Below are 21414 nucleotides of genomic sequence, written 5' to 3' on the forward strand. Positions count from 1 at the left end.
TGTTTCTTGTATATAAAGCACACCTCTTCTCAACAGTAACGAATTTCTATGAATGAGTATTAAATAGAAGTACACCATATTGAGATGTACAAGGGACAAAATAATTGTAGCACACACCTTTTTGGAAGAAGCAATAAAGCTGACAAAAAACAAGAATGTGTCCATAGTACACGGATGCCCCACTCGCACTATCATTTTCTATTCGGTGGACCGTGAAATTGGATAAAAAAACTCTAATTTGGCATTAAAATTAGAAAGATCATATCATAGGGAACATTTGTACTAAGTTTCAAATTGATTTGACTTCAACTTCATCAAAAACTACCTTGACCAAAAACTTTAAACTGAAGCGGGACAGATTGACGGACGAACGGACGAACGAACGGATGCACAGACCGAAAAACGTAATGCCCCTATGAGGGGCAAAAAAAATGTTGGTTTCATCTTTTCATCAGTCACATGGTCCTCATCATGACTTTGTTGTTAAGAGAAATTTCCATTTAACATTAGCTGCTGATTTACCTTGAATTGACTGTTTGCTGACTTGACATTAAAGAGACATTCCTTACTCTTCTGGATTAATGGAGTCCATTTCATGTTATCATTAGATTTTGGTGTGATCATATTTGTTTTTGTCTCACCTGCGACAAAAGTTGCAGAAAATACAAAACCCGTGCTAATCTGGCAACAGCTTAAAACTGAGACCTGAATGCTTCATATCTCCATGGTTTACCTGACCATGACCTCATTTCATGGATCAGTGATCAAGGTTAAGTTTTTGCAGTTTGATCTGTTTTCCAGAAACAATAAGGTCAGCTATACTTGGTGTATATAATGATTGTATATTGAACATGTCACTCTGGTGGAGTTAATCTGACCTTGACCTCATTTTCATGGCAAGGTCTGTTTCTCAGATATAGGTTACTATATTTTGTGTATGAAATGATTATAAGGTTACATGTCCCATTTGGCTGAGTTCATACATCCTTTTACATGGATCACTTGGGCATCGGTTCTGGTTTTGGTAAGAGTTGCATTGCAAAAGCTTTAGTTTAACATGGTAAATTGTAGCTGTTTGGAAATGTTTTTCTTGTTTGTTTGTACAACTATGTAGTTACTTTTGTCTTGGTTACTAATTGTCTTCTGAAATCTAAAAACTTTGTTTAAACAAAATTGGTCCAGCATCTTCAGCTTCTTTTGCACTGATGATGGATGGCTGTTTATCGTCCAGCTGTAAATTAAATGCATGACGAGAGCATGTTAATGTAATATGAATATTAATCCTGCATTGTAGTAGACCAACACGCTCAGCCAGGTTTTTAGCGTGCAAGTTCACAAGGTAACAGTCCCAAGGAAGACGCGTCACCCTACCCGAAAACATTATTCTGACTCCGAGCCAACCGGTCTTTGCTCTTACTCTTTAATTCCATATGCTTACCAAAGTAGCAGGGAATACCAATGTAAAATTCTTTGGTTCAATGACCCAGCCAGGGTTTGAACCCACAACCTCAAACACTCAACACCACCAAGGCGGTGTGTTGTGCACTGAGTGCAATCTTAGAAATATCCCCATAAATAGTGATTTGGAAAAAAATGCATTTCAGAAGATGTCTTCCTGTACTGTATACATAATGACATTGCTATATGAAATTTATTTCAAAGTACAGCCGCAAATATTACACAGCAATTCAATAAGTCGGTTCAGCACTGTCAGTGTCATGACCCAAGATGTACCAGTATGTTAAACTTGTTTGCTTCTACTTATGCTTTTATCATCTACTAAATTTTTTAACCCCAATATTGGGCTTGTTTGGTTGTTCCTGGCCGGCGAGGTCGTATGTGAAACATTATTTCATTATTCAGTTTACATTCATGTCAACTCTATATTAGTTTTGTTTTTATTAGGTTTACATCATTCTAGTTAAGTTGTATCCAATAGTATATTCATGATTTTGAAATTTGGGTTATTTGTGATTATTGTTTTTTCATTGATCATGTATATATATACACATATATTTAAATAATTAATAAATTCCTTTGTCAACTCTGCTTGCTGGGCTATAATTGAGTATACCGTATATCAGGTTTTTTTTCGCTTGTGTTTAATTTTCACTTTGTTTGCGTCACCTAAAGAAACGCGAAAATTTGACCCAGCATAAATTACCCTGCATATTCCAAATTTTATGGTTGTTTGAAAGACAGTTAATTATCTAGTCTTACTATTGGCTAATCATACATGTCACACCTTCTGACAAAAATGCAATCAGTGACATGTTAAAAAATGTTAATTAGCGACGTTTTATTGATTGGTATTATAACCCGAACATTTTGCATTTAATATAAAAATAAAAATAAATCACATTAACACGGATATTTATATACCTGTAATGATCAAAACCTTCAACTTTTAACATACTCCAATGTACATGTTTTACGTTCCTTGAAAGTGTATTTTCGTTTGTAGTACTCATATTTATTTGATATTGTTTAACTGTTAGTTAATTAGTTTATGTTGTTTGTAAATTTAACAATAAGATACAGTTATTTTTTCACGTGTATTCTCCCATTCAGCGAAAATTATACACAGTGATAATATAACCTGCCCATTTTGTCATCAAATCGCAAAAAAAAAAAACAATATACGGTATACAATTTCAGAATTTGTTTGTGTCATTGGATGTTTTCTCGCATCTTTTATTCATATACATGTAATTTTTTTCCGAATTTTTTATGTCGTTTTGTCTTGTGACATGGACTAAGTGCTTGAGATGGTGATTCAAATTTACAATCAAAGAAAACAGCAATCCATAATATGACTCACATTTATTTAATATTCAGCTTGAAAATAAATGCTACAACAAATTTTACATGGTAAATTTGATCACATGATTCACATGACAGTTCAATTCTTGATCACATGACAGATCTATTTCAACATCACATGACTGCTAAATATACATGTCAATACCAGTTGAGAAAAGAAAAAGTGAAAATGAATAAAATTAGATACATGATTTTTGTTGAGGTTAATGGTACCCTTTAAAAACATTGCGTATAAAATCTACATGAATTGTGATATAACTCTAGTGTCTTGCTCCATAAGCCCAATTCTATGAATCTAATAACAACCTTTCTATTTTTATTTATATAAAAAAAACAACAACATGCAAAATAATTGTGTTTAAACTTTTCATGGTAAAAAATGGTTTCCCCATCCATATTCCCTTTAATCGCCTTGTCTCCCTTTTTATAAAGTAAACATGCAATAATCATGCAAAATCTATTCAAATGAAATTTACACTAATGGCAAGAAAGTTTTGTTACTTTTATACTGCAACAGTTTTTCAACTTTTCAGAAGCAAATAATTTGGGTAAAAATTTTACCTTTAGACATGAATGATGAAGCACATAATTAAAACTTCTGACAATCTGTAATCTTCAATTACATTAAAAATTGTGGGAAAAAAAATGTGGATATATCATTTCCATCACTATCACATTTTGTACATGAGTAGAAATCTCAAATTTTACGTAGTCATTTACCATAGAACAGATTCCGTATAAAATTGAATATCTATATTGTAGTTTTGCAAAAATATTGTCAATCCCGTACCCATATCCATATGCCAAGTTTATATAAACTATTCTGTACCTAAAGGATGTTTAGTATCAAGTCGAAAATATTCAAACTATGAAAGTGAACCTTTATTTTACTAAAAAAAAAATTAAGTGGAGCAGATTTTCAATGCACTAGCTATAGTTTACAATCAAAACATGTCACTCTACCTGGACACATTATCATGTTCTGTTCTTACCAATTTTTATTCTTTCTTCTAAATACTGCATTCTTATTAGAGAAGCAACAATTAACAAGTATAGTCTTCTTGTTGACAAAGTCCCTGATTAAACCTATGACCTCTAGCATTCGAGGTGAGCATGCTTCCTCGAGACAACTGATGCCAACTTCAACGTTATTCAGTAAACATGAAAAGTAGGCCACAATGACTTACTTTGATAAAGGTATTAAAATACACACTGAATTAAAATTGAAATCACACAGTCTGGGATATGTCAAATAATAAACAACTGCATGGAGAAACACAAATCAACAAGCACTAATTCACTAGTCACTTAAATTGTCCATGAAAGCATAGTTAGTACATAATAATTCTCTCATAATGTTGGACATAACGTAATCTTCTTTTAAAAAAAAAAAAACCTGCTAATCTTAATTTCCAATATTAAAAGACTTCCAAATGTGTACTTTCCATAGGAATTGGTAAAATTTATTACACATTTCAATGTGCATGAAGAAACACATACACATCAACAAGTACTATTAATTCAATAGTCACTTAAATTATCCATTTTACTAAACACACAAACATCACCAACACTAATTCAATAGTCACTTAAATTGTCCTTAAAAGCATAGTTAGTACATTATAATTTTCTCATAACTTTGGACATAACATCATCTTTTTTTTATTTAAAAAAAAACAAAAAAAACCCTGCTCATCTAAATTTCCAATATTTAAAGACTTTCAAATGTGTACTTTACAACATTTCCATGGCAACTGGTAAAATCTAATATACATTTCAAAGTGCATGAAGAAACACACACATCAACAAGCACTAATTCAATAGTCACTTAAATTTTCCGAAAAGAAGTTAGTACATGATTAATTCTCAAAACTTTAGACATAACATCATGAACATAATTTAAAATATCTAAACAAAAAACATGCTTAACTATGCTAAATTTGGAATACAAAAAAATTTCACTTTTGTACTTTTAAAAACAAAATCATTTCCATAGCAACTGGTAAAATTTATTATACAATTCACCAAACATATCATGTGACAAATTCGTAATAGCTACTATTGCCTATCATCATGTCATGTGATCAGTTGCTAATAGCTACTATTGGCTATCATCATGTCATGTGATCAACTAATAATACCATAATATCTCTATAACAAAAAAATATATACAGCAAAAATGTTCTACCAGCGAACAATATACAAAATTAATTCACCAAACTGAGTCTCCAAAATCCAAAGCAAGTTGACATGTAAAACAAATCTTGTTCTAGTCTGAATTTCAACAAAATAATTTCCTTTCCAATACTTTGAAGATTAGGAAAATGTCTGTTGTTGCATTTGAAATCCTATGTCAGAAGAGAGCAATATTTTGTTTAACAAAAATATGGTTATGAATTTATATTTTATGATTTGAAAAACAGTAGAGACTCAATTTAGTGAAACATTTAAAACAATTAACACTAAAAAAATCCTTGTGATATATTTGTTTGTGATCACCACTGTACATACTGTATATTACAATAATTTATTTTCGTATTGCAGCAAAAAAATAGCACTGAAAGAGGATATGATTTATCATTTTTACAGCTGAAATCAATCAAATTTCTTGAACATGATCGCATCTTATTTAATTTAATCAAAAACTGTTTATATAAAAGTCAGGTGTTGAAATCTAAGTGTTCAGGAGTCACTCAGGTTAATTTTTTATATAGTCACCTAAATAATATCCATTATGCAAACCTCTATTGGTCTTCCTTAAATCCAAAGAACTAAAAATCAAATAGCTATGGTTTTAAAAATCCATTAACTCTTATTGTTTGGTTTAAAAATGTTTAGCTAGCCTATAACTGGACTTCAACTTGAAGTATACCTAAATTTATATGCAAAATACTTCTGTTGTCTCAAAAACTAGTGTCTAAAATAAGTTAAAATCTCATTGATAAAACAATCATGTCATAAAACAAAACAAAAACATGAATGCAAGCAGTAAAATATTATCTAACTAAAAATAATCATTATATGGGCCAAAATAATGTACATTCTTTCTGGATCTCTGCTTTGATACTGTCAATGATTTTCAAAGAAAGGAGTGCAATGTATCAACTAAAATGCAACTGACATAAAATATGAAATTTTGCTTTTTGATAAGAACTTATACTGTGATTTCATTTATTTTCGTGGGAACCAATTTTCGTGGATTGCGGAAAACTTGCCTTTTCGTGGATACGTGATTTCGTTGGTCTTGCAAAAGTCTGCATACAACCTTGAAAAAATTTGTAATTCGTTGAACGTTTAAATTCATGGTTCACCTGCACGAAATCCACAAAAATTGGCATCCCACGAATACTAATGAATCCACAGTAACTGAAACTGACAGTCAACTGAGTAATATAAAAACAAAAATCAACTAAACTGCATTTTTTTTTTTTAAGTTAGGGATAAAAAGTCTTTTGGAATTGTTTTACTCTGAAGGTAAAAATGGCTGAATCCCACATTTTCACATTTCAGTCTATAATTTTTACTGATGCTTTTTTCACTTAAACATACCATTGAATTCCATGATATGTGATTATAAACTTTAGTGAATAATGTAATAGATATGAAAGACGGGTGTGAAACATTGCTTTCTCCGGTGATTCTACCAATTTTTCATAAAAATGCTTTTTATACATTTAAATAAAAAGATGGCAATACCAAGACAGTGTAAATACATTATTAGGGCCCTTGACATTGCAAAACAACATTTATTCATCATCATCAGATAAAGTCTCATATTTTGCCAACAATAAAGGAGCTTGTTCCTGAGTCCAGTATGACCTTTCTGAATCATGTGACATACTGGATACCACCTGGTTCCCTGATCCATAAGACATACTCATTTGTGATGAGCTCACTGGTTGATTGTTACCACTGACATCTGAACTTGAATGTGGTCGACTTCCTTGATCAGGTGCACTGAAATGTGATGATTCTGGAGCTCCACGTGGACTCCTAGATCGTCCATAAGACATTGGAAGTATACCACTGTCTGGTGTCCTGCTTTGTGAAACACGATCTGTTACGTCATGGATATCTGAGCTACTCCTTGGGCTGTTGTCACTGTCACGCGATGACCTTGAAGACTTAGGTCGGTCTGGTCTTGGTGAAGAAATGTTTGATGAACTGTCAATGGTGCCCGATTCTTCAATAACCATTCTATCAGAGTGAGTGCTGTCAACACTTGGATGGGATATATTAGAACTCTCCTCAACTTCCATACCCTCATGTTTGGAAGATTTTCGAGAAAATCTGCCTTCCATTGAACTCTGATCAGCACTAATGTGAGAACTACCGACAGCTCCCTCTCTTGATTTATAAACATCGTGTGAATCACTTCTGTCAGCTGACACAGTTATATCACTAGAACTTTGAATCTGACTTTCATTTGATCTTGCCTGTTCTGAATGAGAACCGCGACTATTTTCTGAGCTATCAACAACACCACGTCTTGGACTCCTAGTGCTTGGGCTTCTGGTGCTACCAGAAAGTCCCTTATAACCACCTTTAACAATAGGCCTATCATCATCTGGACTATCAGGAAAATCATATTCAGATCTTGGACCTTTCTTCTCAGAACTTGAAGCTTTCTGAATTTCAGATACAGTTGATTGTGTCACTTTTTGATGTTCCCTAGGCATACTAACATTTTGTGTCTTGCCCATAGTCTCCTCCTGTTCTGGCCGAGCTCTAGATCTGCCCAAGAACCTTTTCTTGCCAGTGTGGTAAGATGTAGGATTGGTTGAACTTTCTGCTCCCTCGTTGAATGTTGAAGAACCAACCTGTTGTCTGAATTCTCCTTCCTGTTGGTAACTCTCTGACGGCTGAGAAGTACTCGTTGGATGAGACTGCACAATTTCCCTCTGTCGATACTGTGACGACTCTGGTTGCTGCTGAATTGGCTGAGCAGCCATTGGTGAATGAGAACGTGATGTTGATGACATATGCGGGTGTACTTGTAACCCATGTGGCGTTGGCAATTTCTGACTTGGTTGATTACGTTGATGAATTGGCATGTTGGTTGATTGGGGCCGCTGTTGACCTGGCATTAAAGGTGGCTGCTGTTGCTGAAGACTTGGTTTCGGTGATTTATCTGATGTATTATCCTCACTCAAAACCTCGGCAATTTTGTTTTTGACATAGTCTAGTGTAGAAATATCTGAGGATACATTGGAGCACTCGGAAGAATGAGGTGACCCAACATTTGATCTTTCTTCTGAAAACAGAGAAAACAAACACTTAAAAGTAAGATGAATTAATAAACCACAGTTTCATATTCAGATAACATGAAGACTGATAACAAATTTCAGGAAGCAATTATATGTAGTTCCCTAGAAAAAATGTGATGAAATTTTATACATGGCAATAATGTGTTAAGACTATACAAATTTTCAGAAAACAGAAGTTGAGGATCGATAAATTGCAAACTGCAATTCCTTGTATAGCATGTTCCCAAGAAGACTGGTAACAAATTTCAGGAAGCTCTAATTTGTAGTTCCTTAGAAAAATGCTACCAAAATTTCATATATGGTAATTATGTGTTAGAATAAGTATTTTGTAAACAGGAAGTTGAAGATCGATGCATCTGAAACTGCATTACACAGTAAAAGATGTTCACATTAAAACAGATAACAAATTTCAGGAAACTCTGATTTGTAGTTCCTGAAAAAAATGCGACGGAATTTCATGGTACAGATGGACATATGGACGAACAGACAGTAGGACAGAAGGATGGAAGGACATACAGAGGTAAAACAGAATACCCTCCTCTTTCGGAGCAGGAGAATATGAAAATCCAAATTTCAAAATTTGCAGAAATAAATGTTGAATATATGAACTTAATTAAACATTGTCAAGTTGGTTTAAAACATTTTATTTCATGGGTTATGCCAATGTTCCATGAAATGACAGTAAATTTAGAGAAAATGGTAAAATTTAGCAAAATACTTTGCTTAACTCTTACTTATTGAGAAATAATATAGAACCCACCCCTCGACCCAAAAGATATTAATACAGAAAACATGTTTTGTGTCTATCTCTTATTGGCAAAATTTTATTTGGGCGACATATAAGCTTTTCTTAATTTAACAAATACATAGATGAAATTTCTTATTTTTCGCTAAATAAAATAAACAAATCTTCTTAATGATGTCAGTTTGAATTTTGTCATTATGCCTAAGCTAATACTTACATTTCTGAAAGCTTTTATTCTGAAGTTTAAAAAATTATTAATTCTAGTACTAATGATATCATACAATTATTTTTTTTTTACAATTTTTAAAAAAGGGACTACAACTATTCCCTTTATTAATGTTCATTAAGATATACATGTTTATCTACTTCAAAAGTATAAAAAAGTCTGCAATCATTTTTAAGGTTTTCTATTCTTTCAAAATTCTAATTTTTAGCTTTTAGGAAAATAATGTTTTTAACACAAAGAACATGCTGTCACTATTCGTGTTGCTGTATTAAAATTCTGAAGGTTTTGTAACATGGAATTACAAAATAAATTCTAATCTTAAACATAATCACATATTAAATTTTAGCTTTTTACCAAGAATCATCTGCAAATGTAATTGGGCCACACTTCATTATAGGACAGAATTATATCAGTGCATTGAAATTAATCTATGTGAAACTCCTTGAACATTTACTTGCATTAAGTTCTGATATTAAGAGTATCCCAATAATGAATTGTACAATTTTTGGATTTACTAAAAAAATTCAATGTGATTTTTTTATTTTTGGTGTTTCAATGCCACTTTTAAGCACCGATTTTGAGCTATTTCGTGGCAGCCAGTTTTTATTGGTGGAGGAAGCCGGAGTGCCCGGAGAAAACCACCGACCTTCCATAGGAAAACTGACAATCCTAATCAATTAAGATTGGAGTCGAGTGCACCCGCACGAGCGGGGTTCGAACTCACAACCTCAGTGTTGACTGGCTAGTGATTACAGTAGTAACTACTTAGACCACTCGGCCACTGAGGTCCCAAAAATTCAATGTGTGATGGGTGAAGATAATGAAAAGACAAATATCTGTACACAAATAATTATTCAGCAATCCTATCATAAATAACATGGTTGTCTCCAATTGTATATATTTATTTCACAGTTCTTTCAATACCATTTTATTTCTGCAAGTTTTGATTTCCTCTTGCAGTTAAAATGTTAATAAAAACATATAAAGCATACCTGCCAACTTTTCAAAATTTACATGGGGGATTTTAAGCGCAAGAGCCTCTTTTATTGTCATAAGTGTTTTTAATCTACTACTATAGTGTTTGAATAAGTATGTATTAGCTTAAATACCCTTTTAACTCATTTGAATGCCTGTTTTGAGGTGTTCAGTTAATAAAATAATGAATTTCAAAATGCAGGTCAACATCATAAATCTGGATAGATGGCAGGTCGGATAAAGTTATCTCCCTTATGTCCCAAGGAAATAAAAAGGCTGATTTATTGATGGCAATTTTATACCATATCAACAGGAATGAGTTATTTTGTGCGAGAACCAATTTTTTATTTATTAAAATACCCCAATTCAAAGTCAGCTAGAAGACCCATCACAGATAAATCGTTGTTTAAAACAAAATTACTATTCACATATTAAAATTAAAGAAAAACCCATATTAAAAACAAACATGAAAAAATGTCAAAAATATTAAATAATTTAAAAAGCATTTGATATTTTTATAACAATATTCAATTATTTCAATACTATAAGATTTTAATTATAAAGATCAAGAGTCCGGAAACGGTCATATTTGCCGTTCATGTCCTAAACTGAAAGATATTTGTCCTAAACAGCAAATTGGGATTTAGGACAAATTATTTTTTTTTCAGAAATAATTTCGGTCATTTCATTTAGATAGGGTTTCTTTATCGCAAATTTACACTTGTTTTTCTTTTGTAATTCCTTTCTTACAATAAAACTGCCACTCCAGAATAGTAGGATAATCCTTAGGGCCCTCCTAATAACCATATCAATGCCTCGGGGAAATATTGGCTAATGATTGCTAATCACTTTTTACCTGTGTTTTAATTAACACCTGACAGTGATCACAAGCTCAGAACTAATATTATAAAGAAATTAAAATTCCATGATAACTTTCTTCATTATTAAATTACTTTTCAGCAAAGACAATCAACAATTCTAATCTAAAATTAAAACTTGATTTAATTTACATAAAATAAAATGCTCCGCAGGGCGCAGCTTGATACGACAGCAGAGGTCGAACCCTGAACAGTTGTGGCAAGTATGGACACAACATTCAAGCTTGATACAGCTTTGCATTTGGATTGTGATTAAATATTTGACACAGCATAGGTTTCTGACACAGAATGAATGTGGTCTAAGAACTTACAAATTTTAAATTGGACATTCACCTATTATGGTCCAATATCCAAAATCTAAATACATGGTTAGATTCAGCATATCAAAGAACCCCAAGAATTCAATTTTTGATGAAATCAAACAAAGTTTAATTTTGGACCCCGATTTGGACCAACTTGAAAACTGGGCCCATAATCAAAAATCTAAATACATGTTTAGATTCAGCATATCAAAGAACCCTAAGAATTCAATTTTTGTTAAAATCAAACTAAGTTTAATTTTGGACCCTTTGGACCTTAATGTAGACCAATTTGAAAACGGAACCAAAAATTAAGAATCTAAATACACGGTTAGATTCGGCATATCAAAGAACCCCAATAATTCAATTTTTGATGAAATCAAACAAAGTTTAATTTTGGACCCTTTGGACCTCAATGTGGACCAATTTAAAAAGGGGCCCAAAATCCAAAAACTAAATACACGGTTAGATTCAGCATATTAAAGAACCCCAAGAATTCAAGAATAAAACCCCATTGAAATTGGTCAAGAAATAAGCAATTTATACGAAGTATCTTCTTTTGCACAATACTGTGCAATTAAATATTTCTTGCTATTGTGCAATACTGTACTATTGACAATTTCTTGCTATTGCGCAGTATTGTGCTATTGGATATTTCTTGCTATTGTGCAATACTGTGCAATTGAAGATTTCTTGCTATTGCGCAATACTGTGCAATTGAAGATTTCTTGCTATTGTGCAATACTGTGCAATTGAAAATTTCTTGCTATTGCACAATACTTATTATATAATAATTTACACATCCTGTTTGGTGTGTATCTCCTACCATATCATTATTATTTGCTTTTAAATATAAATCAGAAATAACCAACTTAAAATGGAAAATTTTAAAAGAAAAAAAAAAGGAAAAAAAGAAAAAAAATGAAAAAAAAAAAATCCCCCCCCAAAATTTTTTGAACCCCCTTATGATTCATCACCCCCAAACTCAATCCCAGCCTTCACTTTGTGGTATGGTACCTTGCAGTACAATTTCAGAGAGATCCATACACTTGTCAACACAAGTTATTGTCTGGAAACTAGAAAAATGTGTTTTTTGCCCCTTTTTGGCCCCTAATTCCTAAAATATTGAGGCAATTACCCCCATCATCAATCCAAGCCTTCCCTTTGTGGTATGGTACCTTGCAGTACAATTTCAGAGAGATCCATACACTTGAACACAAGTTATTGTCTGGAAACTAGAAAAATGCTTATTTTTGGCCCCTTTTTGGCCCCCAATTCCTAAACGTTTCGGCAATTACCCCCAAACTCAATTCCAGCTTTCCCTTTGTGATATGGAACCTTGTAGTATAATTTCAGAAAGATCCATACACTTACACACAAGTTATTGTCATGAAACTAGAAAAATGCTTGTTTTTTGCCCCTTTTTTGGCCCCTAATTCCTAAAATTTTGAGGCAATTACCCCCAAAATCAATCCCAGCATTCCTTTTGTAATATGGAACCTTGTGGTACAATGTCAGAGAGATCCATACACTAACACACAAGTTATGTCTGGAAATTACAAAAATGCTTATTTTGGCCCCTTTTTGGCCCCTAATTCCTTTACTGTTGGTAGCATAACCCCCAAAATCAATCCCAACCTTCCTTTTGTGGTATTGAACCTTGTGGTAAAATTTTATAGAGATCCATTCACTTAAACTAAAGTTAGAGTGCGAAAACCAATGTGTCTTCGGACGACGCCGGACGACGCCAGACGACGACTACGATTACGACGCCAACGTCATACCAATATACGACCACAAAAATTTTTTTGCGGTCGTATAAAAATAGAAATTTTTCACGAGCCAAAAACACGTGCTTTATTTACTATGTAATACGCATGCATGAAATTGTCTTCACCAGATTAGACTCTTAATCATAAAATCCAAAATAATGATATGCTAAATTAAATGAATGCAACTATTATCTGTTATATTCAAACACATTTAAAGGTAATAAAATTAGAAATCCCATGATTTCCTGTCACTTTGATAAACAGAACGAATCCCGGAAAGGAATCGGGAATTACCCATACTCTAGTAGTGTCGTGAAACTTCCAGTTTTAATTTCATCTTCAAAAGCGAAAGAAACGTTAGCAATGTCTGAGAAAATTACTATTTTGAGTCATTAAAATCATTTCAATACTAAACTGTTGCATTCCATTAACTGTTCTTGAACGTTTTTCGAAAAACAGTAATAAAATTCATGAAGTAAATGCAATGAAACTGTCAACACAAGTTCGTTGATGCTATGAATCTAGTGTGAATAATTTCGACAGTTTGAAAAAAGGGGCCAAACTTTTAAGTCATAGCAAAAAGACCGATTTTGTGTGATAAAATTTCTGGATCCTTGATAAAGATACTAATAGCATCACTTTGGAGTGTTAGCAAATATAATAGAACATTTTAATTGTTACTAGTATATAACTATTTCTTACAAAATCTATAAAAATTTATGTGGAAGAAATAGCCCTAACCCTGTTCAGAACTAATTTAGCAGTTAAGGCCATTCCTTAAGGAATGGGGAAGTTCTATTTTTGAACAGGGGTTGTTGTCATTCATGGTTGTGAAGTGATTTTGAATGTCCCTTCCTACCCACCCACATCCATTTTAATGGAATAATCCTTACCTTGTTTAGGTTTGGAGAGTAAATTAGAGATGTGCTGATGACTAGCAGCTACAGAGGAGGTCACATGTATTGAAGCCGCCCTTGACCTTGGAGATCTTGGAGGAGATATTTTTGTTGACTGGGCTTCGCTGCTGCTTTCAACACTCCCTAAAAAAAAAATATATATATTAGCTGAACCACAAACTATATACATAAACGCTTGTCCCAAGTCAGGAGCCTCTGGCCTTTGTTAGTCTTGTATGTTTTTTAATTTTAGTTCATTTACATGTATATGTTTTGGAGTTTAGTATGACGTCCATTTTCACTGAACTAGTACACAATTTTATTTAGGGGCCAGCTGAGGACCACCTCCGGTTGCGGGAATTTCTCGCTGCGTTGAAGATCCATTGGTGGCCTTCGGCTGTTGTCTGCTCTTTGGTCAGGTTGTTGTCTCTTTGACATATTCCCCATTTCCATTCTCAATTTTATTATATTATATTTTTTCAATTTCCTGTTAACATTATCACTACTAACTAGTGTCAGACAGGCTTTTGTTGTCTTAGATTTTTTTATACCTGAATAGTCATCTAATCTGAAATCATACAGATTATGTACTATTCCTGCATGGCGTGTGATGCATGCATAAAGGAGATGCTTACTCATTCTCACACCTGAACAAGAAAACAAATACATCCTATTATGATAGGCAGAGCCTAAAAATGGCAGAATTCAGTATAAAATTACCAGCAGATGTATCGACAGGAACTCTGGGAGAATGTGATTGATCAGGTCGTTTCCTATCCACATCCAAATCTTTCTGTGGTAAGCCATCACTACTGTGTTCACCTTCCTAATAATCACAAAAAGAAAATTGGTTTTTAAATCAAATACATTTTGTTAGAACCATAGAAGCTGGAATTAAAGTAAGATTGATTGATTGTTTAATGTCCAGTTGCAAATATTTCATGCATTTTCAGAACAATAATTATAAAGCAGAATGACTCATTGATTTTAATCTGGAATTTTCCATATCAGCATTAATTCTCATGATAGTTATAAATTTCTTATTACATTTTTTAGCTAGAACTGACATGAGTAGAAAAAGAAGTTTTAAATCTCTTATCAGCAGACTACTGCACTGAATTGCTAATATAAGCTTTGGTGTCATTACAAATACCATAGACTGCAATCTAAAAAACCAGAGAGCTTTACCAGTATCTATATGACTGTAGGTCACAATAGATGAGTTTCCAATTTCGATTTCTGAGTGAACTGCCCCAGTTGACCTTAGGTCCTTCATGGGAAAATGCATCATAGGACATTGTGACGAAGATATTTGCTTTGTGACATCAAATATTTACGGGAAAAAGCACCAGTTCAACTGAGTTGGAAGATCATGTCAGGAGCCTGTTGTTCAGTAGTTGTCGTTTGTTGGTGTGGTTCATAAGTGTTTCTCATTTTTTATATAGATTAGACCGTTGGTATTCCTGTTTGAATTGTTTTACACTAGTCATTTTGGGGCCCTTAATAGCTTGCTGTTCGGTGTGAGTCAAAGTTCCATGTTGAAGGCCGTACTTTGACCTATAATTGTTTACTTTTTACACATTGTGACTTGGATGGAGAGTTGTCTCATTGGCACTCATACCACATCTTCTTATTTATATTTTATACATTCTTCTAACCAATTACAAATCACTACAATGAGAACAAGAATGGTGACATGCCTACTCTTAATGCCAGAGTAATAAAGGGCCGTACTGGATTAAATAATCATTGCTTGTATTACCTGTGGAATATGACCTTTCTTCCACCTCATTTGATGTGGAGTAGTAAAGGAACGAGGTCGTGGTGAGTCTGATGAGTCAGCCATTTGTGATGATGTTTGACTGGCGCTGGGAATATGTGATGTTGTGTCCACATGAACATTGGGAGATGTCACTGTAATATAAAATTTGTATAAAACTGATTTATATATAAATGTATATATGAAATTAAAAAAAAAAGAAAGTTTACCTCTGCAATTTAACTTCATCTAAAAAATGTAATTTGTTAAATAGGTTAATTGAAAAAAAAGCAGATTTATCTGACAGGTCTGATCCAGAAAAACATCTGTATGGTTGTTTTGAAGGCACTTGTATTCAAATCTTGTGGGTGGAGGGACGATTTTGAAAATTCTAAGTTTACTCCAGTTGGTGGCGATGGGTAAAATACAAGTGCCATCAATAACCACCCAACAATTTTATCCTAAACAGCCCTGAGCAAAATTGACAGTAACTAGGATATAAAGATAGTAATATCACAAGGTTTTCCTATGGAATTAAAATCTCTGTGCTTGTCAGTTTTATTCTATGTTAAAAAAAACAAAAAACATCCAGTTTTGGTCTTGAAGTTTTAAAAATCAATAATTCATATTTTTGTCTTTCCAAACTTTAGGCCATTACTGGACCTGATGACTATTATGTTGTGAATAGATAAAATGGGTGTCATACACTTTTGTGTTGTGCACACATAAAATGGGTGTCATATACTTTTGTGTTGTGCACACATAAAATGGGTGTCATATACTTTTGTGTTGTGCACACATAAAATGGGTGTCATATACTTTTGTGTTGTGCACACATAAAATGGGTGTCATATACTTTTGTGTAGTGCACACATAAAATGGGTGTCATACACTTTTGTGTTGTGCACACATAAAATGGGTGTCATACACTTTTGTGTTGTGCACATATAAAATGGGTGTCATATACTTTTTCCCAAATTAAGTGCAATATCAGTTTTATGTATGTACTTAATATTTCTATTTTTGTGAAACAACACCTCTCCATTTGAAGTCAATAATGAAAATGTTATTCCATATTTTAAAACCTTACCTGGTAAATTGGTAGATCCATTGATCCGACTGAGTACACTGTCTTTAGGTGGTGTTGGCTTATCTGTGTTGTAGTCCATAAGAATAATAGAATTGATGTGTTCCCCGAGAGTTTTGGCTGATGAAATAGGTCGGGTCACAGGTTCAAAAGGTCCACTACTAGCACCACCACCACTAGACGCTGTACCATGCTTTTGAGATTCTGCAGTCGTGGTAGGTTTCTGTTGGGTTGGTCTTTGAGGTGTAGATGTCATCGACTGGGGATGTTCTTGAATCCATTTCTTCTTACCATGAACTTGCAATGGTGATTTTTGTAATCCTGACTGTTCCATGTGTGAGGGTGTAATAGTTGGTGGGGTCTCCACTTTTTTGCGCTCCATATTAGTAGTATCTCTACTTGTAGTATCTCTACTATTATTACTGTTCTCATCTACCTGATTAATCTGATGAACAATAATGGCATCAATGAGATTGGCTGCAGTCAGTCCTTGATGACGGGACATTGGACCAGATGTTGTAGGTGGAGAAGCATCTTGCCTGAAAACTTTTAATATATCTGTGGCTTCTTTGATTTGACTTTTGTTATAAGCAGGTGATGCCCTATTTGATGAGCTCCATGGACTCCCAGGTTTAGCACTAGGCATAGCATTCTCTTCCTTAGCTTCATGTCTCGCCTGGTTTTCCTTTCTAAGCTTCTCTTCCATCATAAGTTTAGCTTGTCTTTCCCGTTCTCTTTCCTCTAGCACTGCTATTCTCCTCTTTTCTGCCTCTATACGCTCTATACGTTCTCTGCTTTCCATCATCTGACGATACTCCTGGTTCATGATGTTTGGATCTCTAGGTCTAGACATGCCCTGGGGTGGATATGAGTGACTATCAGGATATTGTCGTGGTGATACTGGTTGTGATCTAGGTTGTGATGAACTATCTGCAGGGTATGACTCCTGCTTTCTCTCTGCTATGACTGATGGTCTAGGCTTTCCAGTTCCTTGAGTAATACTTCTCATTACATTTGGGTTCCCAACAGGAGCTTTACTTAAATTCCATCCTGCTGGTGACAATTTTTCCTCTTGAGGAGGACCACCTCGACCAAGGTGATGTGGACTTGGTTGACCTTTATCAGATGTTGGTACCTGTCCTTGAGGCAGATACATCATGCCCTGGCTAGTCTGGAATTGATGTAATATTTGACCAGGGTAAGGTTTCTGTTGGGGTGGCATAGGCTCCTTAGCTCGTGGTGATATCTGTGCTTCTCTTTCCTCTGGTAGGCGCTGCATCTGACGTGCTGTTTGGAAATCATTCATCATTATTTGTCTTGAACTACTGCTGGCTGGGTCTAATGCTTGATAGGGATATCCTCCAGGGTAAACCCTCATCTGTTCCATGTGTCTGGGATCATATACGCGGGGATCAAAAACAATTCCTCCTGGCTGTGATACACGGCCACCAGGTTCTGGCATCCTATTTCCTCCTCCCTCTCGATTAACAGGGGTACCAGTCGTAATAGAGCCAGCTGCCATTCTAACTTGTGGTTGTGCCATCATTTCTCTAGGTGGAAGATTGGAAGAATGTTGCTGGCCATGGCCTACAGGTCTTAAAGGTGTTCCTTGTGTTATGGATCCATGGGCCTGTGTTAACATCTGCTGTGGATGTCCACTCACTGGAGGAGATTTAGTCATCTGCATGGCTGGACCTTTACCGACCAAAGGAGGTGGATGACCTATACTTTGCTGTTGTTGGGCTCTGCGTAGCATTTCTGGAGTGTTGGGCATTTGCGGATATGGTGATGACCCTGGCGACATTCGCCTGGATACTGCTGGAGAATGTCGTTCTGACTGATATGCTGATGGAGATTTATGTCCTAGACCTTCAGATTGAGGGCGTACCGACAGATCTCGCTGTTCTCGATAAGAAACTGGACGTTGGTGAGCTTGATGGGCTGGTGGAGGTGCTCCTTGTTGCTGAACTCTTTGAACAACCTCTGGTTCAGGTCGTCTATAATCAATAACAGGCTGCTGTTGTGGACGTGTAAAGTCGCGTGGGTCACCCCTATATCCTTTGTGTGACAAATCCTGTGGCATATCACGTCTGTCAGCTGGATCCCTCTCTTGGACTCTTTGTTGAGGTATATTAGCATATGGAGAGGCTGTGTGACGAGGCTGATATGGAGACATCTCATGTTTATCTTTATGAAGATCCTGGTGATAGACACCAAGAGGACTATTCATTGACTGTTGACCTCTGTGATATGCTGGCTCAGTAGATGCTGGTCCTGGAAATAGAAAAAACCTGAATGTATACTGAGTAAAAAAAGTTTAGAGACACATATTTTTAATTGCATATGTCAAAAATAAATTATAAAAATTTACTTCTAAAGATTACAATAAATATTATTGTAACAAAGAAAATAAACCTTAAGATTCTATGTCTACTCTGCAAAAAACAATTACGTTATAAATTCATTTCCGCAATATTCAAAATTTTTATTTCAAAGTTTATCAAATTAAATTATATGTTGCTAAACTTTTTTACTATGAATAGCTTGATTGATATCTTACATGGTATTTCATTCAAACCAGTGATAGGGGTTGTCTTGAACTTGCAGTGAGGAGAGTTTTTTAATTGAAATGTATATTCTTATCTTATAGGATAATATATATTTACATGAATGATTTATTCATCTTTCATGTTCTAAGGTTACAAGAAAAAATATGATAAAATATGGATCAGATGCTAATGATGTATAGGTTGCACTTCTGTAAATATCAACAATGCAATTTTCCATAGGAATTCCTTTTACGGCTAAAACTGTGTTACTTTTACTATGAAGTTTCGTAAAAAATTATATCCTAGAATGGAAACTTCGTATGCACTACTATTTTTTCAAAGGTAAAAAAATAGGGCTATGCAGAATATTTTATATGCCCGAACTTCTTAAGAGTTTAAATTTTTTACTAAAATGCTGTACTACCCCTCCCTTCACTTTGGGTCTTCCTCAGAATTCAATTTGGCCCCTATCCATATGTATTTATATTGGTAATATTCCCTAGTTATGTCTCTATGAGATGAAACATAGAAATTATATCTGGGAACCAGTACATAAACAAAACAAAATATCTATGAATATTATATATCTCCCCAAAAGAGGCATGGTTTGTATTTACAAAATGCAACCTATAGAAATATTAGATATATAACTATAACAAGTCACTTTTAAGAAACAGAATAGAATAGGGAATGGAAACGGGGAATGTGTCAAAGAAAACAGCCCAAGGCCACCAATGGGTCTTCAATACAGTGAGAAAATCCTGCACCCGGAGGTGGCCTTAAAATAATGTATACTAGTTCAGCGACATGGATGCAAAACTAAACTCTGAAACATACAAATGAACCAAAATAAAAAAACACACAAGATGCTTCTGACTTGGGACAGGTGCAAAAATGTGGCAGGTTAAGCATGTTTTTGTAAGATCTCAACACTCCCCCTATACCTCTAGCCAATGTGGAGTAAATAAACACACAGCAATACATACAGTTAAACTAAGTTTAAAAGAAGCCTATCAATTAATATTGGAATCAAATACAGTGATCTTGATTTTACATGATTTTCATTTGAAAAAATAAACTCTTACTTTTATCAACCAGTCTTTCTTGCATTGGTGGTCTCGGTTCAGGCTTAGGATCACTAGTCTGGCCAAGATTTCTTTCTATGGCTGAATGAATGAGATCTCGTACACAGGCAGGTTTACCCATCTTCCCCCCATTCATCATATTTTGTTGTGCCATATTTTGAGCATGCACATTAGGTGATAGACTTCTACGGCCACTAACCATACCATAGGGCATAAGACCAGAATCTGACTGTGCACTGGCTGGTCTATGTGGTGAGCTTTGCTCTCGGCTGGCTTTGCTTAGTAGATCATACAGATGCTGCATACCTTTAGGTTGACCAAACTCCTGTGGTTTTACTTGATTTCCCATCGGTGAAGGAGATTCTTTTATAACAGGAATTTCCTGACTAGGAGGTCTTGACATTCTTTCAGCTTCAGCCATACCAGGACTTCTACCATGTGTTTGAGCAGGACTGTGAACAGACTGTGCAGACCCAGGCCTCATCTGACTCCCTGGACTCTGCAAGACATGTACGGACCCTGGTCTCCCTTGTCCCACAGATCCAGGAGTACCACTTCGACTGCTGGTAGCACTAGCCTCCATTGTAGGTCCTGGTACAGGATAACCTTGGGGAGTCTGTGGGAACGGAGAGCTTGACACAATTGGACTCGTTGAAGCTGGTCCAGATGTCATACTGCTTGTAACTGTGGGTCCCTGTACTGGATGCATGTTAGCACGACCGGCTGGTATCCCCGACACACGTGGGCTGAATGTATCACGAGCCTCACTAGACTGTGGTGCCTCATCTGCACTCAAGGTGGCGCTGCTATCATTGTCAACACTGCGTAGACTTCCCTGGGATGCACTGAGAGGTTTGTTGGTTGTCAAGTTGTTCTGTGGTAAACCAAATGGTGGTGTTTCTTGATGCTCCAATGGTGTTTCTGTTGTGTCCATTTTCTCTTCAGGCTTGGTATCTTTAGTAAAAAAAAATGGCTATAAAATAGTCTCTTGAGAAGAAATTTGACAAGGGAACATAACTTTACATTATTGTTTTAAATAATCAATAAATATGA

The 21414-nt window shown here is 34.8% G+C and overlaps 1 protein-coding gene across 6 annotated transcripts in view; it reads right to left on the minus strand.

Annotated features, from left to right (window-relative positions):
• Positions 1-2811: 2811 nt before the first annotated feature.
• LOC127712321 (nuclear receptor corepressor 1-like) overlaps positions 2812-21414 on the minus strand; it is an 85428-nt gene continuing 66825 nt past the window's right edge. For 5 of the 6 annotated variants that reach the window (XM_052218691.1, XM_052218689.1, XM_052218690.1 and 2 more), the window contains 6 exons: positions 20362-21315; positions 16731-19001; positions 15644-15795; positions 14602-14707; positions 13879-14025; positions 2812-8077 (listed from right to left, as the gene is read on the minus strand). In XM_052218691.1, coding sequence (XP_052074651.1) covers positions 6570-8077; positions 13879-14025; positions 14602-14707; positions 15644-15795; positions 16731-19001; positions 20362-21315 — 5138 coding nt within the window. In that variant the 3' untranslated portion in view covers positions 2812-6569. Of the gene's footprint in view, positions 8078-9052; positions 9072-13878; positions 14026-14601; positions 14708-15643; positions 15796-16730; positions 19002-20361; positions 21316-21414 lie in introns of all 6 variants that reach the window. The other variant, XM_052218694.1, reaches the window with a different exon arrangement.

The sequence above is a fragment of the Mytilus californianus genome, unplaced genomic scaffold (genome assembly GCF_021869535.1).
Source record: "Mytilus californianus isolate M0D057914Y unplaced genomic scaffold, xbMytCali1.0.p SCAF_8, whole genome shotgun sequence".
NCBI classification, from domain to species: Eukaryota; Metazoa; Mollusca; class Bivalvia; order Mytilida; family Mytilidae; genus Mytilus; species Mytilus californianus.